This window comes from Pithys albifrons, chromosome 6, assembly GCF_047495875.1.
Source record: "Pithys albifrons albifrons isolate INPA30051 chromosome 6, PitAlb_v1, whole genome shotgun sequence".
NCBI classification, from domain to species: Eukaryota; Metazoa; Chordata; class Aves; order Passeriformes; family Thamnophilidae; genus Pithys; species Pithys albifrons.
In genome coordinates, this window is record NC_092463.1 from 4599697 (window position 1) to 4627520 (window position 27824).

The 27824-nt window shown below is 41.1% G+C and overlaps 1 protein-coding gene across 1 annotated transcript; it reads right to left on the reverse strand.

The window, feature by feature from the left end:
* Positions 1-654: 654 nt before the first annotated feature.
* Positions 655-27800, reverse strand: EXOC5 (exocyst complex component 5). Its single transcript, XM_071557273.1, has 18 exons — positions 27612-27800; positions 23016-23107; positions 20493-20640; positions 19918-20112; positions 14803-14867; positions 14336-14364; positions 14087-14196; positions 13561-13605; positions 13321-13461; positions 12190-12272; positions 11527-11736; positions 10232-10379; positions 8082-8190; positions 7287-7407; positions 6803-6889; positions 4410-4518; positions 3074-3289; positions 655-2945 (listed from the first exon to the last, which is right to left on the reverse strand). The coding sequence occupies exons 1-18, from the start codon at positions 27636-27638 to the stop codon at positions 2757-2759; spliced, it is 2124 nt and encodes a 707-aa protein (XP_071413374.1). The 5' UTR covers positions 27639-27800; the 3' UTR covers positions 655-2756.
* Between the last annotated feature and the right edge of the window lie 24 nt (positions 27801-27824).

Here is a 27824-nt window from a genome sequence, read left to right on the forward strand (position 1 = left end):
TGTGCTGCTTCTTTTAAAACTGCTCCTTCTCCACATCCTTTTAGTTCATGTCTTCTTCACTTCTTACCCTCTATTCCTACATCAAGATCTTGTTTTTCCAGGCCCAAGTTTTTGCTTTCCTTGTGAAGTATTCTTACAGAACACCAACTGCCCTCTGTGCACACGCAAACAGAACACAAAACCAAATGAACTTAATAAATTACAGGACTTGTAAAAAACCAGCTTATTTGCCAGCCAACAACAGTTTACTGCAAAGCCATTTTCCCCAATTGTAGACAACATAATTACACACACACACACACTCCCTCTCTCAGGCAGTTGTTTGGCTGCCAGCCTGATAAGTAAATGCCCATGTTGTAGGAGGGAACATTAGACAGGCAATACTTTAACTCATTACATGAACATTAAAAGGCATATTTTTATATTAGATACTGTTTTATTGCATTCAGAAGCCATTGGAAATATTTCTCTAAATTACCTGCTATAAGAGCTACAAACTTGAAAATGTGTGAAAATTATAGTTTCCCACCCCATCCCAATCCAACTTGTATTATAAAATAAACTTACTGACAATGCAGTCTTCTCCAGAAATAAAATCCTTCAGTATGTGCTTGAGAAGGTTTTTAAAAGGAAGGGGAAAGCTCACACCAGTGATAAATTTGGTCAGTAAAATTACTTTTATTCTTTTTTCTTTTTTTTTTTAAATAGAAGGGCTTTTACAATTGAGTATAAATATCTTTGAAGACCATGGAAATGAAATGAAAAAAGTATCTGGAAGGAATTCTTTTTATTGAGGAAGAGTTTACAGATCTAAATTTAAGTATTCACCTACTTTTTGTTGCCTCCTGTTAACAGGCATAATGGAAATATTGCACTGAGCATATGCATGGGAAACACAGCTAATAAAGCAAGGAATATGGTGATACATTTCATACAACCTTAAAAAAAGTCAAAGAATCATACAACAAGTTCTTGAAGCACTTCTGTGATCTGCAATCTCAAGATGATGTTCGCTGTTCTGAAGTCTTTACAAATTGACACTTTGTTTATTTATTTTTGTAGAAAGATTTTGGTTAATAAAACCACAGCCTTAAAATTGTTGGCTTTCAGTTACAGAGGTAACAGAGAGGTATCATCTGAATTCACATCAGAGCTTTTGAAAACAAATGGCAGCAGTACAAGCAAGTGCCCCCTCCAGTGTCCCAAACTCTTTGTGGCCTTGCCCTGGCCAAGGAATAGAGCAGCCAGTCCCCTGGAATACCTGGAGACACTCTGGCATCCATTCCCCTGCTCACTGATACAACGCTCTGCTAAATATAAAATGAAGCAGGAGAACCTCAGCCAACCAAGAGAAGCTCCACACAACTCTTGGCAATATTGACTGCACCTGGGAATTCATCAATAAGAGAAGAAAAGAGAATTCTTTGACCAACCCATAATGTAAATTCATAGAAATGCTGCTCTGAAGGTGGGAGAGAAAGAAGTTTCCATAACAGCTGAGCCCACAGTACAAACAGCATGTTGGGGCGGATTTGCCCAGGGCTGATGCAGGTCAGATTGAAGATAAACCACTGCACTTCCACCTTGGCTTCCACAAGAGCCCACTCTGAAAAAAAGGTTTATTTACAACAGTTTTCAACTGCTTGTGGAAAAACCACCCCAGATGTTTCAAACATCACTGGAGCACAAGGGACACAGAGTAGCCTGTGTCTAGTATTAAAATTATGATCAGTGGCAGAGCAGCTTTTACACACTTCAACATTTTATATTGCTCAGCACAGGAATTTTCTACTCAAGGCTTTGGCCAGAGCCACATAGGAAAAACTGGGCTACATTTTATCCTTTCAATTAATTAGGATTTGAATTTATTTACATACAGAACAAGAGGCAGGAGAAAGTTCTCTTTTATTAACCCAACAATGGGCACCTTCACTTTGTAATAAGGATGCCTCAGGCAAGGCAGCTGCATTTACTCCAGGAGCATGTATAAAATTCAGTGTGCTGGTATCAAACTGAAACAATAATGTCAGATCATACAATGCCAGTACATTCCAGTGGGCCTTTGACTATTAGGTAAAAAAAACAAAGCCAAAGAGCTGAAGAAAAAAAATAATCCAAAACTTTTCACCACTTCAGTTCTGTTTAGAATGCTACACAATGAATAAATTACATCTTTTGGGATAGTGTTGCTTTTACTCCTACATCTCAAAGAAATTCCGAGCTAATTAATTAGAGCAAGAAATTACATTGAGCAGGATAAGGTTTTAAATGAAAGAAATGACTTAGAAACACCAATCAAAGATAATTTGATTATGATTAGCTGTGCTGAAGTCTAAGTCATTAAAACTGATGGAGGATGTTTTTACACTGGTCTATTCTATGTAATCCATTACCTACACTATGCTCTGTACTTCAAGTCTAACAAACGGTATCTCATCATTCAATATGAGGACTAAAATACTTCCAATGCACCACTTGCTTTCCTACACCAACACGTTTCCCATTAAAAAGCAACAAAAAAAATCAGTAGCAAGTAGAGTTGTGAAATTCTTCAGTGGGAGAACTTTACCTTACATGAAACACCACTCTGATTTTTACCTGCTCGCCTTCTACATTGTCATGTTTCAATATGGCTGCTGCTTTATTCTGAACAGTCCTTGTCCCACAAAAGTTACACCCATGGTTGGTAAGGATCATTCCCTGTGCTTTCTGACAACTGAGGCCTGCCCAAGGGTACAGGAGCTCTTGCTGTGCTCTCAGCTGAAGTGACGAGCGAGACGAGCAGACCGATAATCCACACGCAGCTGAACAAAGGAGTGAAGGATGTTCTTGTCCAGATTAGCAAGTTGTTCTCCTGAGCAAACTTGCTTCAAGTTATCTGGGGCTACAACCAGAAGATTGCAAAGTGCATGCAAGGTATCAAAGAGCTGTAACACCAGCGCAATCTGTGGGCAAGAGAAAGGAAAGAATCAGATATAAACCATTAGAGTCGCTTCAAGTTTTGGAACAGAATGTCCATGTGGGGCTTCAAAATACTCCCTCCTGACAGGAGCATCCTCTCCTCATGTCTTACCTTGAAGTCTTTGGCACACTTCCTGTATTCAGCCACGTCACAGATGGCCAACATGCCTCCCATGCAGCTGTAGGAGTATTGCTGGAGGTGTTCGTAGATGAGTCGATGGAAACGAACTCCAAACTCCATCAAAACTGTGTCCACATTCTTGCCATCCATGGAATTTCTGATCTTTTCCACCTGCTTCCTAACATAGCCACAGACCTTAACACAAGCCTAAATTTAAAAAAAAATAAAATAAGAATGAATTGGTAACAAACTTTCTAGAAATCTCAAAGTGGCTTCCACATCATAAGTCACATGTCAGCCACTGATCTTTTAACTTTCACAACACAGCATTGAAATTTGTCACTCTCCAACTAATAATTTTCCAACAGTTTTTTATTTGCCATATAAAGATGCAAAAACATGAACAGGAAGATGGATGCAGGACAATACTCAAGTTACAGTTCACAGCAATTCAGAATAGAACAGTTTAATTTTGACTTTTAACTCAACCAAGGGGTGGGTGGGGAGGGGGAAGTGATTAAAAACTTTGTCAGCTGCAGTTATGAACCCAAATTAACAGCCAAACAGGGGAGGGGAAAGTGATTAAAAGCCTTGTCAGGTGCAGTTATGAACCCAAATTAACAGCCATACAGGGGAGGGGAAAGTGATTAAAAGCCTTGTCAGGTGCAGTTATGAACCCAAATTAACAGCCATACAGGCATCTTCCCCCTTCCTACATAGTACCAGACTCCACATCCTACTGCTCCCCTTCTCCCATTCCCACCTGGGTGCAGGCACTCAGGGAATGCTCTCACTTCTTCCCATTGGTTGTTCTCTGCTCTTCCCTGCACTGTTCCCTCACAGGAGCCGGAGGTGAGCCAGACCTGCAGCTCCCCAGCAGTCCCTGGGCTGGGATGCAGCCAGATCTGCTGGTCCAGACAACACTGTGCAGCAAAGAATGTTCATGCTGTACCTGTGATGCTCTGCCATGCTCCTGCCATTCTGAGGGGAAAAAACACCCAGCAACTAGAGAGTACCTGCTAATTGATTTTCTGAAACTGATAGCTTAAAGCTAATTATCAGCTAAAAGCCTTGTTCCAAATCTGGGCCTCTTGGGAGGGGAAAGAATGTGCCAGTTCCTCCAGCACCCTCTGATTGGTGTCTGACACCAGACACAAAACTGCTCATGTTCCTTCCCAGCTTGAGAAAATAGCCCACAATAGTTTGGACGTGCTTGGTGCAAAATGGAAGTAAATTCAGCACATGCACATGTTGTCTAATGTATGTTTGGCAAGGAACAACACCTTGTACCTGATAGCACTCCTGAGCTGAGACTTGGGTTACTTACATTGGTATATTGAATCAAAACATTGTTCTCATCTTCGGGTTTAAAATCTGTCTTCTTTTGCTCTGCAGCCAAGATGTGCTTCATCTGTCCAATCATACAATTCAGTGTCCTTTAAAGTTACAAATACAGACTGGGTTGGGAAGGGAACATTTCCATTTGCCTGATTTTTGTATTTACATAAACTAACACGATTCTGTACCAAAGTGAGCAGCATAAAGCCATGAGAAAAAAACACCATTACCAAATATTTGAGTAGTTTACAGATTTAAGATAGACTAAAAGCAAACATTTCTTATAAAAAGCAAGGAGTGCTAGAACATGTCAAAGGAATTATTTCATTTCACAGACATTCTGGAGCTGCAATGTAGTTCCATAGAGAGGATTTTATGTAAGCAGTTGGAAAGAGGAGCACCAGCCCAAAAATCCCTGCTCTTCAAGGGGACACATTAATTGCAAGGTAACCCATTCAAATGCAGCTCCTCAGAGAAACTGGGGACCATCCTTCAGTGCAGAGGGAATCAGAAACCCAAAGGAGGCATTCCAAAGAGTTTAGCACAATTAGATCACGTTGCACATTAGTCAGAACAAGCACCAGAACACACAGGGAAATGAAGGAGGGGTGAGGGGGAAGGAAAAACCTCTCCCTTTGCCACAGCTTGGTACTTTTGTTGTCAGAAATCTAACGGAGTTTTATAGTGTCGTTTATTTCTCCCTTAGAGGATTTACCTGTTCAGAGCATTATCTAAGGTCAAGGCCCTGCTTTCCTTTAAGTCCAAAGCAAAGGTCAAACAGCAAAGCAGCTGAGAGAGGCTGCAAACCTCTCCCAGTGCCCACCTTGGCCAGGCACATCCCTCTTTTTTCCCCTCTCCCCTTTCCTTCACCTCCCTCATCCCTCCAACCTCCCTGAAAACACTCAAGGCCATTGGAGGCCTTGAAGGATTCCAGCTGGGTGGGGTGCAGGGAAGAAGAATTTATGTATCCAAAGAGGGAACAAACTCCCTTTTTTCCTGTGCACAGACTTGCATTTCAGGTGCACTTCATTCAACAAGAAATAGAAATTTAAAGACATATCTTTCATTCTCCTCGATTTCCATTTGCAATAAAGGCTCCCAGAAGGCTGTTCACACAAAATACATGCTGAAAGAAAACCAGCTGAACTAATTTTGTTTGGCTAATAAATCACTTTTACAGAGGTAGACAATTGCTGTGAAAGACATTCAAGAAGCTACACTTGGACTTTTCCAGACTGGATAATGCTGAAAACCCAACAATGCTTAGGAAAATGGCTTTATATTTTAAACTCTATCATTCCTTTAAGCAAGACAATCCATTCTCAACAGCACCAGTGGCACCACAAAGCTGCATGAAACAGGCACACAAACACAATTTACATGTAATGTTCATCTCAAAATTAACCTCTCCTTTATACTGTTGAAACACTAATTTTTTTGAATTCCTCATCCACAAACCTTTGAAAGTACTGTTTTCCAACAGGGACTTGTTCTAAATCTTACTATCACTTTTAAGAGATTAATCACTTCACACAAACTGTTTAATGCTGATGACCAACCTGTATCTGTCAGATCTAAGCCAGTGGCCTCAATGCTTCAAGTATTTCAAACTCTGTGTTTAAATCTCTAAGGTCACTTGCAGCAGGAGCAGCTCAAATCTCAATTGCCACTTACACATCCCCTATTTCCACCTTTCTTTTTGCACTTAGAGAAAACAATGCACCAAATCAAAAGTAGGGCACCACACAACAGCTCCATTTCCTAACATTAAGCTTGTTAGTTTATTATTTGCCTCTGCTGCAAAACAGCTGTGATTTTAATTTACAATTTTTATAGCTACTCCATCATTTTTATTCTGAGACATAGAAAAAAGATTAAGTGAGTCACAACCTCAAAGCAAATCAATGTCAGAATCAAAATTATTCCAGGTCTACAGACTTCCACGACTGGGTCTAATCCACAGCACTGCACAGATTCCAGCAAATCATCTAACCTATTTTTGTCAAACTTTGCTCCTAATGGAAATCCTGCAAGGGTTTAACCTATTTCAATCATCCTTTCTCCCTCTTTTAAAGTAGAAAAAAAAGAGTTTGAGACAATAAGGTAAAACTGAATTATTGAACTCTTACAACACAACCAAAATCCTTTAACATCCTTCCAGAATTCTTTATGAGTCAGAAATGTGCCATGGAACATGTGACCCTCTAACCACACAAAATCTAAATTTCCTATGCTAAACAATGTACATTTATCAATTTCTAAAAAATATTCAAGTATCAGTTTTGTGTTCAGGAATAATTCATGCTTAAAAGGGCAGTTCACATGCATCACAAAGGAGTTTTATATGAATTAATAATTAACAAAGTTTCAATCTCTACTTGCCTATCAATGCCCATATCCAGCTTCACTTCCATCTGTTCTATGATATCCTTTTTCTTCTGAAGGCATTCAGATAATTTAGGAGAGGAACTGCAACAATACAGAAAGTTGAATGTGTGACTTAAAATACCAGAACCAATTTGTCTGCTGGATTTGCTGCTTCCAACAGGATGTAGTGAAGATTTCCCATCCCAAGGAACAGCCACAAACCCCTTTAGTCCCACCTGGAATGCAGCAGTGATGTCTCCAAGGAGCCTCTCCTACCTATCAATCCTCTTGGAGCTCACTCTCTTCCATTAGTTTTCAAAGGAACCAATTTAACTTCCTTTCTTTCCCCTCCCATTATAGTATTTTATCTTCCACAATATCAAGCTCAACTACTCCAAGCATGAACTCCTCTTAAAAGAGATGAGGAATAAAAAAAATTTGTTTTCTTCACCAAAAGAAAGACCACTCACAAAGGAAGTGCTGATCCAAATAAAGGTACCTGATTAATGGCATCAGATGATCATTGAACTGCTTGTCAAATAAATGGAAAATAGTATTGGCCTGGTGGACAACATCCAAGAAGTAAAGATTTGCATTCTTTGAATCAGAAGAGGGAATGCCTAAAGCAAAGGAGGTTTCATTAGGATTGTGGTGATATGCAGCTCTTATAATTAGCATGATGACTTTTTAAATATGCAGAATTTTTCCATGAATGCTTAAATCACAGGCTTAGAGTGTCAAAGATTTACCCTGGTGCCATATATGGGATACTTCTCATGGCTATATTGGGTAACAGGCATAAGCACAGAAATATCTGACTGCTAAAAGGAGAACAGAACAGCCAATTTAAAACCTCCTCCAGATGTGAGTTTTATGCCATGTCAGAATGACAGGTTCTCACTGTCAAGATTTTAACTTCTTTAAACAGCCAGTTTTCTTATTTACTGTCTCTCTGAAATGTACAAACAAGCACAGAATTCTTATAAAAAGTAAGGCACTAAGCCTTGGCATAAAAATATTCTCTTGTTATGGCACAGAGAACAATTAGAAGTGGCAGTAGTGCTGATGTCCCAGTTTCTGTGACAAACATGTTTTTGAGGACAGAAGTGCATCAATTCCCCAAATAAAAGTTACACTTTGGAAGACATTAAATGTTGATTCCAAAAACACAGAAAATTTCATTTAACCAACACGTTGTGAAAAAAGCCAATCAATAGGACCCAGCCAGGACCTGCAAAGATCATCTGCACAAAAAGGCCAAGGAGATGAAATGCTCAGAGAATTCTGTACTCACCAGCAAGGCCTGTTTCTAATGCATAATCGATGTGCTCAGTGCATAAGAACTCTACAAGCATAGAAAAAATTCTGAAAGCATTCTTGGGTAAGTCAGAGGGATCAGAGAGCTTCAAAGAAAAAGGAAAAAATTATCCTAAAGGTCAGTTCTACACAGATTTGAAAATTTATTTGATACTGCGTGGGAGATAAGCTTAAAATGTAACAAGTACTCCTGAATAACTGGAATTTTATTCTAAATGAAAAGTATCTGTATAGAGAATTATAGGAAAGGCCTTTAGTACCAATAAACCCTTCAGCATTTCCAAGCAAACTGAAGCTGCCACAAGATGCTACAAGAAGCAAATGTATAAACAGTTTCTCATAATAATAAAGGAAAAAATCAATAGTACTTAAAACACAAATTTTCAGATGTAACCTGAGGAATTACCCAAAGTACACACCACTGGGTGCTTGGAAAATGTATACAGAAGGAATGACTTTATCCACACCCTGTATTTTTATTCTTTTAATAAAGAATAAAGGCCACAGTGTGCAGCAGGACACTGGGTTAAGCTGGACCTCCAAAATAATGCAGAAAAGATACTGCAGCTGAACCTCAGCTACATTTAGCCCAGTTCAGGGGGGGCCAATGGAGCATGAACTTTTCCAGGAGGGGAAGCAATGCCCACATTTACACAACACCTGTACTTGAGGAGTGTGAGCAACGTGGGAGTGGGGACAGCAACCTGCCTGAAAATCCCCTTTCTAAAGGAAAATGGGAAGGGCTTTTGTACCTAAGAGATACAGCTTTGGTTTTTAAGGAATTAAGTGAAGGCTTTTAAGAAGCTGGGAGTAGGAAAGATTAATATTGCAACTCCAGTTAATTTACACAACAACACTCCAGGTATTTCTGTTGCGTTTTCTCCAAAAAACCCAACAACAGAGACTTTCAAACACTGAAATATTTCAATATATGGCTACATCCAGAATTACTAACTTATCTTTCCTGAAGCTGTCACAGTTGGTAGACACTTGTTAAGTGACATAAATGTCACAATTAATTAGCCAGGGCAATGTGTAACTTCTCTTTTGCATTGAGTTGCCTTGATCATAAAACCCTCAACTCTAAACCCCTAATTCTAAACCCTCAACTCTAAACTCTATACCCCTAATTCTAAAAATCTCCTTATGTGCCAAGTTCCATCAGGGTTTCTACCCCAATATAAATATTTTTAGACCAAGTCTGGGTTAATCTGACCCCAACAGGAAGGCAGGAAAAAAAGGTTGTGCACATTTGGAAAAAGTTAGTTTATATTATGAATTTAACAATCACTTCTATGAACTACAATACTGACAAAATTAATGATCTGTTTGCTTGTCTTACAGCCACTGGTTTTCAGCACTGGGAGGGAAGTGATCCCAGGTGTGCAGGTGACAGAGCTCTGTCTGTATTCTATCTCTGGCCCTGCTAAGCTTTATAAAACATTAAAATTTCTAAATATCTGAAATGTTCAGTTTTTCTGCCCTCAGCTCCTGTGAAATATTAGAGGAATTAAAATTTGTTAGAAATCAGTGTGTTTAGCTAATAAAAAAAATCATCAGCATTTAGCATTTCAAGGTTTTCATGTACCCTGAGTACCAGACAAACATGACTGACAGGCAGTAAAAGCAACAATTTAATCAGAGATAAAATGGTTTTTGTTGTTAGACTAAAGCATTTCCAGAAGAGGAGAGGGTTACCAAGGCAAACAACGATAAGACTGTTCCTCTCAGCATTTTATTGGTGATCAGTCACTAATGTAAGAAGAAATGACACTCAACACAGGAAACAACTGTTGAACTCTTCCCTGCATTTTTGAAGCACGAAAGGAAAACCACACTAAAGGCTTCTCAGGTTGTGGGTGTAATTTAGGAGGAAAAGCAATGTAGGCAGTATGTTTAATCACCCAAAGTTCCAAAAATAGGCAGCACTGAAACCCACAAAATACAACCAGATCCACATGTAAAAGCAAACCCTCAGCCTCCACTATGACCCTGTTCCAGTGAAAAACACAAACCAGAATTTGTTTAACAACGTCCTTTCTTATTCCTATCTCACCTCAACCAAAAATTCAACCTCAAGAGATTTAATTTCACACACAAAACAAAGATCACAGGAAGAAAACTTACCCTGTGACATCTTTCAAAAGCTTGTTTGGTTTCTTGCAAAAGGTTAACCACCACTTCTTGTGACAGAAAAGTTTCCCCATGTGTGTCAATACTTGGCCCCAAGGGGAGGTTTGTACGTTGCCTTAGTCTCTCTTTGAGGTCTTGAATACTGAAACAAAGATATGCCCAAAGAAGATTTCACTGGATGGAAATTTTGACACTCAAATTCAGCAACAATTTAGGATATTTTAGTTGTTAACAAAACAGGACCCAAGACACAGTTTAGGATATGCAAGCATTAAGACAAGCCTTGCAAGCTTCAAAAAACATTGCCAGTAAATGCAGAACTACCACCTCTGACTCCAAGGCCAACTGTGTCCTACCATGGCACATTCACACATGGGACCAGCTACTCCCCTTTGTGGGATAAGAGTCATTTCAATGGAATCCTGTGGCACTTGTGCTCCATGGACAAAGCTTAGACTCCATACACTGTCACTCTGCGCTTCCAAAACACTACTGAGAGCCTTCCCTCTCATCCACACCCAGGAATCCTCTCATCCTCCTGGGATCTCAGCAGCCCTTTACTCAGTCAAGCATGCTCTGACACATTTTCATGCATAAAACAACCCATACACTTACTCACTACAATAAATTTAATTTTCCCCAAGAAAATTAAATTTTCTTATTTAGGGGTTTTTTTTTAATTACTTTGCTGCTGCTTTTTCCATATCACTTCTCACTCCTGACACACTGAGCTCTTGGAAAGGTGCAGTGGCCTTTCCACCTCTGCCTCACACAAGTTTTGATTCTTCCTATCCCACTTCTCATTAGATTTCTATTAGTTTCTCTACCCTGAGGATAATGAAGTCTTGTTTTACCTTTCTCTAAGTCCATTGAATCTTCTGGGCTCACTAAGAGCTTTCTCACTGACATTGCTATGATCTTTTCCCCTTCCTAGGTCTTGGGAGGGGACCACAAGACCTGGGCAGGTGAAAAAAAATGTATGCTTTTAGATACACACATATACATGCTTTAGGTACCTTAGTTTTGCTTCAGTCCTTTTGTGGATCTGGATCCTAAGTTGAAACATAGGTTTAACTGGTATTTTTCATTTCCCATATGTATAAACACCATCCATCACCTTTCACATGTAACAGACTTTTTAGCAGAACATGAAGTGAAAGCAAATTATCAAAAGTTGTGGGTCTTTTGTGGTTCATCACTGTACATTTGACATGGAAAATATGATGTTTGTCCCCTTTTGCCACCTCCCTTCCATCTTATAACCATGAAACTTTCCAGAAGGAACTTACCCTCCAGTGCCAATGGACCTCTTTTGGTGGTTTTTGGAATCATAATAGCGCTGCAGAATCGTAGCACTCCTGCTTTTCAGATAACCAATTTCCACCTCAATGTAATTCTCCAAGTAGGAAATGAAAATGGATTTGATAAGCTTAGACAAGAAAGTCTGCTTATCAGTACCCAGGTTAAACTCCATCAATTTGCTTGACAGATTAGTGGTTCTTTACGCAAAGGAAACAAAGAAAGGAAGGGGAGGGAAAGGTTGAGTTTGGATGAATTACAGAACTGCATGTTTGTAAAGTACACAGCACAACAGAACCCTGCAAGGCTTGGAGCAGATCTGCATTTAAGGCAAGAATCTCCCCTAATTCATGTTTAATTACACACAGCACAACTGCAGTCAAGTTGCCAGTGAGATGGGGAGGACTGGCTGCTGCACAGTTTTAAAATGACTCTCAAAGATCACCACACTAAGTATTTCCAATTAAAAATAATACTGGCAATTTAAAATTTTCTTTGGGAAAGCCATCATTGCAAAAGTCAAGGGCCATGTAACTTTCTTCATTTTTATGAGAAGTTTACATTTCTGGCTTCTCTTTCTACATCTTGATAACCAATCCACCTATTCCAAGTTAGTATCTGCAACAATAATTTCATCATGGATATATAAATACCTTGTATATAGATCATAGAGATTCTTGAGATACTGTTCTGCATCTGATTTCCTGTGCTCTTCCAGCTGGTCCTTTACATAACCCTGTAAAATTTGGTACATCTGTTAGAAGATCAATTGACAACCACAGGACACACTCACCACTTCCTACATTATATATAATTTCCTGCAAAGTGTATGTCTTACTTTAGGTAATTCATCCACCCTTTGTTTTTAAATCTGTAATTTACACATCCTGCATTATCTACAGAGAGAGTTAAATGCATCTTTTAGAAGAAAAGTATTTAATAATAAAGGCAGTAATGTGTGAAGCAAAGACAAAAGACAGATGGCTTTGGAAATTTGCTTGACCAACTAACACAAAATCCTCTCCTTTTAAGAATCAAAAGCACCAGAGGCCTCGGGGCATCTCTGCAGTTGACAGTAAGCAAAGGAGATGGTTACATATTTGCTTATCATAATACATACACAAAGCAGATACAAGCTTAGAGCTCTCTTGTCATTGAATATTTGGATAAAAATATTATTTACCATAACATACTAAGTCAAAACTGACACAGAAAACTGGGGCTGAGACACAAGCTCAATCTCTACACTGTAAGAATGACACCTACAGGGAAACTGCTTTTTGCAAGGAACGTCATGTTGTTGACTTTAAGAACTTGAGTGTATTTGCAGGATGGAAAATTTAATAGTTTCAATTATTCTAGATTTTCATATAAATATTGCATTAGCTGCAAGACAGTATTCACAACATAAGTTATTTTCATTTATTCAATGCCAACCTCATACATGATACCCAATCCCAAGAATGAACAAGTTAAAGATACTTATTAAATGTGAAACTTCTTTTCCTGACACATTCTTGGTAGGGGGCATAGAGAAGAAATCAAATACACATGTGACATCTCATGAATTAACCAATGAATATACCAATTCCCTAATAATTTTACATATTGAATTTGAGCATTTTCCTGTATCCAGAGCACAAGCAGCTTTATTTGATGCAGGCTTGATTATCTGTCTGAATTGCTACAGAGTAATGAGTTATGATTAAATGCTGTTACTAGATAAAATATGTTTTTATTAAAAGTTTCCCCAATGAACTTCAACATGTTAAACTCTGAAATACCTGAAGTTTAACTTCAAAGATATTTTGAATGAGTTTGGCTAGCACAGTTTCTGGATTGCTGAAGATTTCTCCAACTTGCTTGTTCACTCGCTGGCACAGAATGGCTGCATCTTCAAAGACATCATTCCTCAGGAATGCACCCTAGGGATTCAGAAACACATTTCAGAACAGATTTACAACCACCTGTATGACTAAATAAATCAACACTTAAAGAAATACATGTAAAATAACCTGCATTACCTCTTGACACTGTTTTATGTACACATCAACACAGTGGGAATAGCCCTGTAGAAGGAGCAAAACAACTCAGTGTTAAACCAGATTGTTCATGCCTTCAGTTTAGAATGAAATCAAGGAAATTAAACACCTGAGAAAGCTATTGCAAAACACCAGAGATTTATTGGAAGTGTAGACTTTTCCAAACCCATTTTTGCTACAGATCCAACATCACTTCATTTATGACCACTCTACATGGTTATACAACACAAGTTTCAACATTATTTCTCAAACACAAAAGTCAGTTTACACACATGCAAGAAAAGATTATCTTAGAATGTTCTGCACTGATACTGCCTTCAAATCCCCATCATCTGCCCCCTTTATTCCCCTGCATCTGATTCCAGAGGGAACATCTGGCTATTATTGAAGTGACACACATTATCTCACATGGTGGTTGTGTCCATGCAAGGTGTTCACTTAAAACAGGCACTTGTTGTACTATGGGTTGTTTAAGTCATGTATTTAAATTAAACCCCTCAGTTTTTACCTTAAAATGAAGCAAAACTGCTGCTACTTCTCTCATCCTGGAGATTTCTCCTCTCCGCTGTGCACTGGTAAACTCTTGAATTAACTGGCACTCTAAATCATGGTACTTACCTGGAGAGGAAAAGGGGATAACAACAAAAATCCATCAGGCACCGACAAAAACTGTAATACTGACAGTATTGCTCACTGCTCTAATCATCTTTAACAATGCAAATATAGCAATATGGATTGAACTGCAGAGATAACTTACTTGCTATCTTTGATTTTACTTCAGAAAACCTGTTAACAACAAAAAAATAGCATGATTAAATTCAAATCCACATCACAAGGGGAATCATAGGCATCCCAGAGCATGAATTAGAGGCACTCGACTTAAAAATGAAAACATGTAACACAAAGACGACAGAAAAGTTACCCGCTTTATATCCCTAAAAACCTACAAGCATCTAATTCAAATCTAGCATTAAGTCAGCAAAGCAAAATTATCCCATTAAAAGTCTCTTAAGCAGTTTAGGATGTGTATGTAAAGATGATCCTACAACACGAGCGCGTGAACACAAATTTGAGAATAGAGGAGAGAGAAATAAGCACACAATCCAGCTCAGCAGCTGCACAAATCACTGAGCACAGCACCAAAGGGGAGGCAAGGGAAGCAGCACAAAATTACAGCTATGTGAAGATTTATTTTCTTAAAAAGATGTTCAGATAGATTTTTACCTGTCAAAAGGCAGTTCCTGTGCAATCAAATGTAGTTTCTGAATAATATCAGCTGCCTCTTTAATCTGTTGAGAGGAAAACATGACAGAATTATTAAAGGTCTGATTATGGGCTATTCCTTTCCTCCCCCCCACTGCCCAATTTTCATGCACACAGTTCCTACTTCTAAAGCTGGTTGAGTTGACATACCCATGGAAGAGATCAACCCCTTCAAGTTCTTCCTCTATGTACTTTTAAGATGCTTAAGGTATTTTTCTTTAACATAAAGTTATATAGGCCAAAACACGGGGAAGACTCTTTGTTACATGTTCCCACTGGGAACTTCCCTGAAGGGAAGTTCTGGCCAGGTGGGGGTTGGTCTCTTCTCCCAGGCACTCAGCAATAGGACAAGGGGGCATGATGGGCTCAAGCTCTGCCAGGGGAAACTGAAGTTGGAGATCAGAAAACAATTCTTTTCAGAGAGAGTGCTCAGGCATTGGAATGGGCTGCCCAGAGAGGGGGTGGATTCCCCATCCCTGGAGGTTTTTAAGGTGAGCTTGGCCGTGGCCCTGAGTGCCATGATCTGGTAAAGGGACTGGAGTTGGCCCAAGGGTTGGACTTGATGATCTTGGTGGTCTTTTCCAACCAATTGATTCTCTGATTCTGTGATTGGCAGGTCTGTGGAGGTGTGTGAGCTCCCTGGACAAACAGCCTTTCACTTCACTAGGCCAACAGAGCTTGAAGGACAAAGATTCCTCAGGGCTGATTAGATCACACTATGGATAGAACAGTCTCATGGAAATCTATACCATTCCATTTGGGAATAAAACATATAACACAGAGCTGGCTGAACTGCAACATCAAACTTCAGCAGTGATTGGGACTCTTACTGACTCAGACCCAGCCAGAAGAGACATCTGTTGAACTCAGAAGGGATGTGGCTTGTTAACCCTGCCAAGGAAAGCACTACAAAATTCTTTACAATTGATGGAATTGGCTGGATAGCTGCATCCAAAAGAGCCATGACCTTGCTCAACATGGAGAGGGGAGGAAGGGGAAAAAGGGAATCAAAGCAAAGGAGAAATGGCAGCTGTATTAGAAATTATAAACTCTGAGGTCTAAAGCAAAAACCAAGATGAAAGTCAGTTATTTACATAGCCACAAACTAAGAATAGCTGCATGAATACAAAAGTTAATAAATAAAGATAACACAGCATGCATTATTTGTGCTCTGTCCTGGGCAGCAAAACCTTTTCCCATTTATTCTCCCACCATGGATCAGCATGGGAAGTGCATCTAAGTACTGCTTAGTGACTCCAGCTTCACTGGGCTGGATAAAACAACAGGAAACACCAATGTGAAAGTGCAGGAACAGAGCTGGATCCAACAGAAGTTCAGTGGATCTAAGCAGTGTTGACAGGACCAAACCAGACACAGCTCCGGGATGTCTTGGGGATTGAAAGGCACCTTAATGAGGATGGTGAAAGATGCTCCAGGTACTGGGGGCACTGACTGACAGCAGCTGAACATGAGCCAGGGTGTGCCCAGGGGGCCAAGAAGGTCAGTGGCACCTGGATCTGAAATGGTGTGGCAGCAGGACCAGGGCAGTGACTGTGCCCCCATGCTGGGCACTGGTGAGGCCACACCTCAAATCCTGGGATCAGTTTTGGGTCCCTCACAACAAGACAGACATTGAGGGGCTGGAGTGAGTCCAGAGAAGGGCAATGGAGCTGGAGAGGAGTCTGGAGCACAAGGAGCAGCTGAGGGAGCTGGGGGGGGCTCAGCCTGGAGAAAAGGAGGCTCTGGGGGATCTTCTCACTCTCTACAACTCCCTGCCAGGAGGGGGAAGCTGGGGCAGGTCGGGCTCTGCTCCCAGGAAACAAGGAATAGGACAAGAGGAACTGGCCTCAAATTGTGGCAGGGGAGATTTAGGTTGGATATTAGGGAAAAATTCTTCACAGGAAGGGTTGTCAAGCACTGGAACGAGGTTCCCAGGGCAGTGGTGGAATCCTCATTCCTGGAGGGATTTGAAAGCCTTGTCTAGGTGGCACTTGGGGACATGGGACAGTGGTGGGCTTGGCAGTGCTGGGGGAACGGTTGGACTCAATGATCTTAGAGGGCTTTTGCAGTCTGAATTATTCTGTGATTAAAACCTTTATAAGCTGACACAATGGAGAACATGGAGAATATGCAGTTTATCTTGTTCTTCCTGTTAGTGATGATCCCGGGAACTGAAGTGAGAGGAAAGGAAGGAATGAAATCCTATTCTCCCAGCACTCAGAGCAGGCTGGATTAAAACTTTTCAAGAATAGAAGCAGGCACACAGGTAAGAATAGAGAGCACAGGCATCACACAAGGCTGGTTGTTCAGCAAAAATAGGGGCACTCAAAGTATATCCACTCTGATTATTAAGAGCAGCTTATGTTTTGAACTGTCAGCTCACAATAGCCTCTTAAGTCAAAAGCAGCTACACTCCTCAAATAAATCCAGTGAAAGAGCAGGTATTTCCATTGGCTTACAGCAACCCTAACACCAACAATTGTGATCAATACTGAAGTCAGGAGAACAGGCCATGTATCAGCACTTATTCACCAACGCTATCAAATCAAACCAAAAAAACCCACACAAATAAAAAAGTGCCACAAACACATTTTCTTTGTCCTCTCTAGCTGTTAACTAACTTAGATTTTATTGAATTCAGGGTTTTAATAATGCACAACAGTGGCCATGACAAATCAGTTCTCTGGGGTTTCTGCTTAAGCACAAACATATTTCATTTTTAATTGAATCAGGCTTCTGTACACTATTAAAATAAAAATAAATATAGATTCTCTAATATATTTGAAAAAAAACAACTGAAAAATCAGGGAGAAATAATGGCAAGAGAAAAGTTTAACAGGAGACCTTTATGCACTACTTAAAAGGCATAATGGAATAATGTTGAGTACAGGACAGAGAAAAGGACATAAGAATAACAGTAAACACATTAAGCAGTACAATGTTATTCCACGATGAACAAGTGAGCTGCCAGATCATTTTGATAGTTCAATTGTGTTAAGTGGAGTGATTTGCTCACTTGAAGGCTCTTCAGCACAGGAGAAGGACTGGTTTGGTGGCAGGAAAAGAGAAATCACAAGGATTCCGAGGATGAAGATGCACAAAGCGCAGGATGGCAAAATACTGGAGGGAAAACCTTCACGGAGGTGACAAGGTAGAAATTGGAGCAAGAGAAAGGAATATGGAAAGCAACAAATTGAGTGTAGAGGGAAAAAAGGGAATCCAGTGGACTTTAAGAACTGACACTAATGAAAAAAATATCAATTAGGAAGTAACTGCCTTGCAAATCTTTTCCTGCCTCTCCTTTCATGGTATCCTCTCCCCTCAAGGTCTCAAAGAAAAGTCCACATTTGGGAGGGCTGGCATAGCACAAAAAATATCTTAACACCCTCCAAAACACCATCTAAAAGCCAAGGTTTTACATTTAAGAATATCTGCCACTTATAGTTTAGAGCTATTTTTAGTTCAAAGACCCAGTAAGGTGTAACAGCACATGTCTAGGCAGGTTCTTTTACAAACACCACTTCCTCCTGTTTAAACCAGGAGGCAAAGAGGTACAGAATCCACCTGACTGAAACTAAACCAGTCTCAGCAAGATAACTTGTATCCAGAAACTCCTGTTTGTGCTCCCACACACTTCCCCTACAGATTGGCACAAGTCTTTGCTGTGTTTGTATTCTGCCAGTTCTGCTGAGGGTCCTGTTATTCTTGGGGGGTTATAAAGATTCATTTGTTTACAAATTTCCCGGTTTAGCCTCTTCATATACCAGATTTTTCTGATCCTCCAACAGGGTGGATTATGAAAGTTCAATTTACAAATAAAATGAAAACTGAATTCTATGAGACTCTTGAGCAGACAACACAACTCTAACTTATGCTTTGTTATTTACCATCCTGTCATTAAATCTTTTTAAAATGCATGTTTTGTTACAAAATAGAAAATAAAAGGGAAAAATGTATGGAGATCTGGAAAAGGCTGGTCAGAGAAGAACTTTCATTATTTTGAAACTTTTCTGTTTCCTTTGGAAGTCAAGGAAGTTTTTCCTGTGCTCCCTCTTGAATTAGGGCAAACTATCAACTGGTAATTACCAAATATCCACAGACCATGAACTGAAAGTCACTGTGCACTGGGAATACAACTATAAGAAATTATTAGTTTTGCATTTCCCTGAGATACCTCCAGCTCTGTAGAGGGGGTGACTATTAACCTGTTCTCAGGTCTTCCATGAGCTGCATTTCAAGCACATATTTTTTTGCTGAATGTGCAAACCAAGTTTTTGCTGTTCCCACATTATTATAATTTTTTCCTGACTTCAATCCTACCACTGCACAGGATTTAAGGAGAGAGAAGATTCTTCAGAATACACCTGAAAAACAAACAAAACCCCACCAAACCAACAACACTAAAAAAACCTCCACCAAATCAACTACTTAATCTGTATAGGGAGATGAAATATGTGCCCTTTTGCTTACAGCTGGACTCTTTTCCTGCAGTTTATTTCTGTTTGCCACACCATTCAGCTTCTATTTGCTTAATGAACATACTCTTGAAGCATAAGAAAAACAAAATGCTTTAACATTTCTTTGAAGTTTTCCTGCCCAGTCCCCCTGAATTCCAAGGGTGGAGACATAACCACAGGACTACACAAAGCCCCAAGGCATGCTGTGACAAAAAGGTATCCAAGGCCAGTGGACTGACCCAACAGAGCAAAGTTTCACAAAGAAGTTGCATTCAGAACCGTTCTGCATTACAGGATGGATCTGAGGCAAGGGGTTCAAAGGGAAGAGGCAGATATTGTGTGCACTCCAAAGTTGCCCTCCCAGCGCTTCTCAAATCTCCGATAATTTCATAAAATGAAAAAATGCCAACATTGCCACATTAAGCATCACTGAATACAAATGCTTTATCAGCAATCTGCAGCCCAGTCTTGTTAATTTACATTTCAGAACAATGCAACTTTAACAAGTCAGTCACTCAGTGGTTTGAAGTCTGACCATGGTAAGTCATGGTAGCAGCTTGTAATTAGGGCAGCCCCGCTCATTGCTTTGAACTGCTTTCATCCCGCTGACAGCTCTTACCTTTTCAGAGTTTGTAAAAACATCAGACTTCAGCTCTCCATCCAGAAACTCATTAAAGTATTTCATCAGCTTCTGAGCCTCCACAGCCCGTTGCCGAGGCGTGTTTACCCCCTCCAGTTGGTCGCCAAGGTGACAGACCTTGGTTGCTACATAGCTGATGTGCTCATCTAGTTCTTGGAAATGTTGGAAGGCAACCTGGGACAACAGAGACACAGACACTGAGCTCCTGAGTCCCTTTAATGTACTCCAGGAAACACTAGATTTACTTAAATAAGAGGCACAGTGAATGCAGGTGGTGCATCTCAGAACCAAAAGCCTGCTCAGAGCCACTAATTAATTACACACAACCCATTAAAGTTCAGTGTCTTCCTTTAAACTATTGTGAAGACTCTACTTTCAGCATTGGAGACACTCATTAATGGAACATGCACATAAGCCCCCTTTGACAGGAGAAATTGTTTTCCACCAAACTCTTTTTATTCTTCTCTCAAAGACCAGGCCAATGTACCAGGAAACACTAAAGAAGCTTTTAAAACTTACAAAGCTTTGCACTGACTCTCCTCTTTAGACTTTACCTGGTTGCTTTTCTGCAGCTCTTGCACTTTCTTGGCAAATTCCTTTGCTTCCTTCTGGCATTGCTGTTCTAGTTTCTCCACCTTTCTCTGAATCCTTTCATCCATTACCTGTAGCTCTTGGATATGATTTACAAACTCTTCCAATAATCTGATTTAGAATAAAATACAGGAAAACACACTTTAGTTTCAAAGACATTGCCTTCTGCAGAAAGCTTAAAATACCTCAAAGAAAAGAGATTGCCTACAAGGCTGATATAACCACATCTAACTTAAAAAGGCTATTTTGATTTAAACTCCATCCCCCTAGCAGGGCAGCACTCCATACCTACATAAGAATTAGGTGTATGGCAATCCAAGACAATGTAGGGGAATATCCAAATACCAATCACTCAAGAACGTGGCTCTGCCACAGGCACAAAAATCCCTATGTCCCCATCTTCCCTAAATTAGTCTCATAAGGACAAAAAGAGCTTAGGCCACTAAATCTCTGCAATGGAAGGGCCACAATAGGAAAATATTTTCCACTGTATATGTTACTGTAAAGTTGTAAATCAGCATCCTATTAAATAGGCAATTAATACACAGTTTCATAATGTTCTTTTGACTGATTTCACTTCTTGCCTTCCTATACTCATGTTAAGACTTTTTTCTACCTTTCCCATCACTTCGATTTTCTTCCAGACTCACATTTTACTCTCCCCAACCACAGTACATGTCAATGCATTCTCAAATGTCCTCTGTTCTTTTCATTCTCAGTGTCTCTGCCCTTCTCATTCCTGTTTTTGTCCATTCTGTCCCATTTCAGTCATTTTTTGCAGCTTCTACTTTTCCAAACACCTCAATCACTGATGCTCACAGATCCCCCACAGCCATAAAACTCATGCTAATAAATGCAAACATCTGAACCATTTGAGAACTCTGCTGTCCAGGTTGAATGTCAAAGCAGAAGAGAGGAGGAAATGGGAAGTCCTTCCGGGGAGCTATTTCTGGATTACTCAGGAATCTGCATTTGCACAAACACTGTTCAGAAGGTGCACTGTGGATGTGAAGGCCTCCAACCTGCAGAGCTGCTGGAAGGCAGAATGAGCCCATTGCCCCTCTCCTGGCTTCCCAACTACAGGCTACAGACTCCCAGCAACCACAAGGGAAAAGCAGAATGTCTCATTCCACCCTCACGGATTCCTTCCCTGCTTGCCAGAAGCCCAAGAGTAAGAATGTTGCATTAGATTCCTCAGAAAGCCCCAAGGAACAGATTTAATGTTATAGAAATGTATTTAAAATAAAATCTAAACGATGGTGACACAAAGCACACTTTCAAAGAAAAGCCTAGAGAAGTGCAGACAGTTTCTAATCAATTTAACAAACTGATTCAGCCTGGGGTTTGTTTTTTAAAAGAGATATTATGCCAACTTAGCACTTATTCAGCAACAGTACCCAATATAGTGAGAGGGGAAGGAATCTCAAGCAGAAGAGGCAGCTCTGGTCACGTTTCTCAAAATATAAATAAAGATTCCAACACTCTTTCAACTAAACAAAAGCAGCATCTTCTAAAAACAGAACAGAAAACATACAGCAAAAGGTTTTTTCTTTTTGATATTAATGTTGGCTCCCTCCCCACTACTACAAGATGCCACAAGAAAAGTATTTACTGTTGCAGGATTATCCCACTTGTCCTGAAATACATGGAAGTGCATCATTAAAGTTAACACAGACAAACCAGCAGAAATACAGAAGATCTGTTAAACTGAGTTGGTATTGGTGCAAATCATGAACCACCCTAAAGTCTATACCAGGAGCAAAAGTGGAGAAACATCTCCAGGAAACAATGTTGTGTATTTCCAGGCTTCTTCCTGCTTAAATCACATGGAAAGCTCTGCAGAGGATACAGGCCCCAGACTGAATGCCAGGGGTTCAGCATCTTGCTAGAAACCCAACAACATCTTTCCTCTTCTTGAGTGCCTCCAAAGAGCCAGATTGCTCCAGAAGGAATGGCCTCTGACAGTGCTGATAAAGTGTTTGGTATTTCCTTTTGAGTAACAGCAGCTCGTCTATAAAGTTATTCCTAAATTACTACAAACCATCTCAGTCTGGAACAGGATCATGTGGATGAGAAGTCCCTAAGGAACAGCTCTTGCACTTGTTCATCTCCTAAGCTGTAACCATGTGGAAAATGAAAACACTTAGGTTAAATATCTCTAGAAAGATGCCCAATGCTGGTACAAAAGCTAAAGAATAGCACTATTTGAAATAATCCAGCATCTCTACTCCTTTGGAACATTCATCTGACAAGGACAAACATCTCCTTCATGCAAAATGTCTAAATCAGAAAGCAACTTTCCCTATCTTGTTACTGAACAATTAGTTCTGAATAATTGGCTCATGGTCACAACTTTCTGCAGTTCTCCCAAGTGAAAACCTTCTTGGACACACAGCAACTCTACACACAGGCTTTTTGTTATATGTGGAATAAAACAGTACAATTAGAGATTCATTCACTTCAACCATTACGCAATTTGGTTTTACCTTTTCGGATCAAAAGCTTCTCCACCTCTGGAACCTCCTCCAGGTGTTCTCCATGCCAGGCGTTCAATGTATTCATCTGCCACAAAAGGCTCCTGGCCACAGAACAAAAACTCCTTACAAAGTGCCACAGCAGGTTGTTCCTTAAGCAGCTGCTCACACATCATTTTGAAAGTGTTTAGAAGCTTTACTACAACAAAGAGCAAGTACAGTGCTGACAATTACCCCATCACCTCTTGGGTTTACATATTTAATTTAAAGAACACTGTTCTTACTATGATGAGTTTGAGCATCTAGTCTAGGTGTTAAAATTTGGTGGAAGTCTGGGAAGAGATGCCTCTAAATGACCTACAGGGGGCACGGGCTCAAGCTCTGCCAGGGCAAATTGAAGTTGGAGATCAGAAAGAAATTCTTTGCAGAGAGAGTGCTCAGGCATTGGAATGGGCTGCCCAGAGAGGGGGTGGATTCCCCATCCCTGGAGGTTTTTCAACTGAGATTGGCCGTGGCACTGAGTGCCATGATCTGGTAAAGGGACTGGAGTTGGACCAAGGGCTGGACTTGATGATCTGGGAGGTCTTTTCCAACCCAATCCATTCTAGGATTCTATGACGTTATTTCCAGCTGAGCTTGTGGCTTGTCCTGGCAGTGTCTGACCCTGCAGCAGCTCCGCTCATTTGAGATGTTACATCACCAGCCATCAGCTGCACAGCAAACACACAGGGGAATTCATCTGTCTAAAGCAATTATGTGGCAAAGTCAGTCTTTTTTGTTACAGTTGTTTAACCCTCTGGTGCAGGTCATAACATGGCATCACACCCAGAAGTGACCAAAGCACTGCCCTGTGGCAAAAACAACCCGAGATGCCACCGGACACTGTGCAACATCAAACTGCAGCTGCAGAAACAAGGCTGACAAAAAGGGAAAAAACAAATCATACAAACAGATGACGGACTTGGCTTTCTCAAGAAGAAAAAAACAGGGCAGGAGTGATGCTAAAAGCTCAAGGTTATGCAAGTTTCTTCCCTAGTATTTGCTGGGCCTTCCATAAAAATACTGCTCAAGGCCAAAGAGTTAAGATTATTTCTCTACTTAATAGAGACCTCATTTATAAAACCAAGACTTCCTATTTCAGCTGACCTAATACTTCCACCAGCTCAATTTCATCACATGGTTAATACTAAATTACTCTAAACACAGTCCAACATCTATCCTTAAAAAAAAATGTATTTATCACTTCAGCTTCATTGGTGATTTAGCAGCATTGATCAGGCACTAAAACCAGCACACATAAAATCAGCAAGCAAAGGATTCTCACAACAATCAGGATTCATAGAAGCCTTTTAAATTACACACAGCAACAGTTTCAAAAGTGTGAAACAACTCAAAACTGAGCTGGTAGTAGCTCTGGTTAATAGCGGTATTTTCTGATGACGAAACATGTGACCCTGCTCTTGGTAAAGCCTTGTCTTCAAAAATGAAAATAAGAAAAAATAAACAGACCTCCACAGATATCACATTGGTTATTGTATCAATGTGTCTGCAACTTTGTCACAAGTAATAGAGAAGGGAAAAGCAGCATTATAGAGACAGTTTAATAACTAAAACCAAGAGCTGAAAAACACATATTGCCAGTTCAAGGGCTGTTTCCTCAGAAACAAGTTATGTCCTATCCAGTCAGGCCCAGCCACTAAAAAGTTTTTACAATACACTTTGCAACACTCTGAATCCTGCTGGACAGGGCAGAAATTTCACCCATTCAACAGATCACCCATCAACTCCTTCACAGACTGACTCAACTAATTGTGTTTTGCTGGTTAAACTGCAAAACCGGTTGACAGCACATAAAAACAATTTCCTTCCAAGTCACTCATCTCTTTCACCAAGTTCCTCCTGACACACAACATTAAGTTTCCTTTACATGAATCCTTTCCAGCAAAACTCATAATGGCCTGTTTTCATACCAAGTGTTAATTCTCTCCTTATGCCATCTCTACATCTATAAGTTTGGGCACAATTGTGATGTTAATTATAGGTGAAATGAGCCATTTGAGGCAACATTCCCTTCAGGGGAATCCTCCAGCTTCCCAATATGGCTCTTTGAGCACTTCTCCTTTAGATGAAAATCACCATCTTTCCCACAGCTCCCTCCCTTGCATCCCAGAAACCAGCCAGGCACATGGCAAGGAATGCTGTGGCTCACTCCATATGCAGGTGTAATATTTTAAAGGGGCATAACCAGGAAAATACATATTTTTCAAGGACACTTACACAGCAGACCTGCTCTCCAGTTGTTTTTTTAATCATATATCATATTTATATCATATAAATCCTGGTATGTGTTATTGAAGAAACATTAACTGCAGTGGATATTATTCATCAAAAGAGAAACAAAATGGGCTTTTTCTTCCAAATTTCCACAAAGGGTGTGGTCAAAATAATCTTGATTTATAAGAAATAAATGCAGTTCAACAGTGTCTTTGTTAGACATGATTTCCCAGGTTCCACTGCAAATCCAAAACTTTTAGTTTAGTTTGTATATTGTATCTCCCACATACATTTGCTTTTTTAAATGTTATCTTGATAACAGGGTTACCCAGAGCTGACAGCCTAATTCCTATTTTAAGTCTCCTATCCTGTTCTGCAGAAATTGCTGAAAATCAGCTATTACAAATGTCATTTGCAAGTCCTTTGCCTGTTATCAGATGAGCCCCAACAGTCAATTTCTTCACAGCTTTGAACTTCCCTCTGGCTCCAGATGAATTAACGTGATCCCCTCCATTCAGCCAATACTCCTGATTTAATAAGAGATAGGCCTCAAATGGATGATAACCTGGTTTGATCCGGTCTTCATAAATGAAACTATACTGGACCCAGCCAAATTAAAAACCAGTTCAGAAGTAATCACTGTTAAATTATGCTCTAAGTTAGGTGAGGGAGAAGTGAGTTCATGTTGTGTCCGTTTTCATCACAGATGGTTCTATACAATGTCCCATATCAAGGCTGAAAATGACTTTAGAACTCACACAGTCATGAAAACATGGTAATCAAATTCCACCCTCAGTACACAGATAAGGGTTACTCCCATAAAAAGCACATTTTCATGTTCTGACCTATAAGGCAGCAACTTCAAACTTAGTCGGCAACATTAAATTAGTGAATGCCAAAAAAACCTCTCCTGCCTTCGAAGTGAAAGAGTAGTGAAAGCAGGAGAGAGAGAAATACTGGATTCCATGTTGAAAAATATAATTTCAAGCCCAGTGTCTAGGCAAAATTCTCACCCAATTTCCAATTTCATCGTTATTGCTGTTGTAAAATGCAACAAACTGTTGCATGACCCAAAGCAGCCAAAACATACAGTTTTCTTTCCATATGCAGTTACCTCACATTCAACATCCCACAAGGAGCAGAATTGCATTGTCATCGTGTTGAGAAATCAACGGGCTCCTAGAGAGTTCTGGAGAGGGTACAAAGCCTGGCGTGGAGCTACTTGGAACACAGTATTTGAGTCCTGCTGTTTTTTTAAACCATGCAAGCCAAGTGATGTGAGTCACAACGCTCGTGTGTCATAACTGTGATTCATAAATTCGAGTGCACACAATGCATTTACATAAACCACAGATAAAAGGATCTTCCAGAGAAACAGGAAGACCTTTCCTGCAGGCTGGGCAAAGCGTGTCCCAGGGATAACCCACCAAATGAACAACTGGCTCCTGGGAGACTCGGAGAGCAAACACAGGACACCTGGTGATGAGATGACACAAAGTCCCTGTGCAAAGGTGGGGACACACTTTGTGTTTGTAACACATGGAACTTGTGGTCCAAGCCAGGAGTTGGAGTCACAGAATCGCAGAATGGTTTGGGTTGGAAGGAATCTTAAAGATCATCTTGTTCCAGCCCCCTGCCACCATTAGCAGGGACACTTCCCACTATCCCAGGTTGCTCAGAGCTCCATCCAACCTGGCCTTGAACACTCCCAGGGATGGGGCAGCCACAGCTTCTCTGCCCAACCTGTGCCAGGGCCTCACCACCCTCACAGGGAAGGATTTTTTCCCCAATATCCCATCTAACCCTGCTGCCTGTCAGTTTGAAGCCATTCCCCCTCGTCCTGCCACTCCATGCTCTTGCAAAAGGTCCCTCTCCACATTTCCTGCAGACTCCCTCCAGGAGGGAAATGCTCCTTGTAGGTCCATTCCCGCTCAGGACATCCTGTGATTCCCAGAGAAGAATCTGACACACTCCTGCCATTCCTGCCCTGCTCCAGCGCGGCCTTGGGTGAGCAATTCGCCTTTCCACAGCGGGTAACAGGGAGAGGGCAAAGTCGTTTTCCTCATTTCACTGCGGCAGGAGCGGCGCTGGCACAGCCCATGCCGGGGGCCAGGACCGGGCCTGGCATGGCCTGTCACCCACCCGGGCAGCCCGGCCGGGGAGCGAGGGAGGCAAGCGGGACCCGCAGCCCCCAGCAGTGCCCAGGCTGGCCCCGCTCCCTCAGCCCCACACACCCACGCCCGGTTCCCTCCCGTTCCCCCGCGCAGAGGCCGCCGCATCCCCGCAGCGAGCCGGCCCGGCCCCCGTCTGCGGCCGCGGGGGGCCCGCACCCACCTCGAACAGCTCGGCCGTGGTGGCCATGGCAGCGGCGAGAGAGGGACGCGGGGAGGGAGGGAGGGCGGCGGCCCCTCAGCGCTGCTGCTGCTGTTCCCGTTCCTCCTCCACCGCCGGCGCCGCCGCCCCGCCGCTGCCGCCCATTGTGTGCCCCGGCCCGGCAGCAGCAGCGGCGGCCGCGGCGCCGCCTCCGCCCGCCGGAAATGGGGCTGC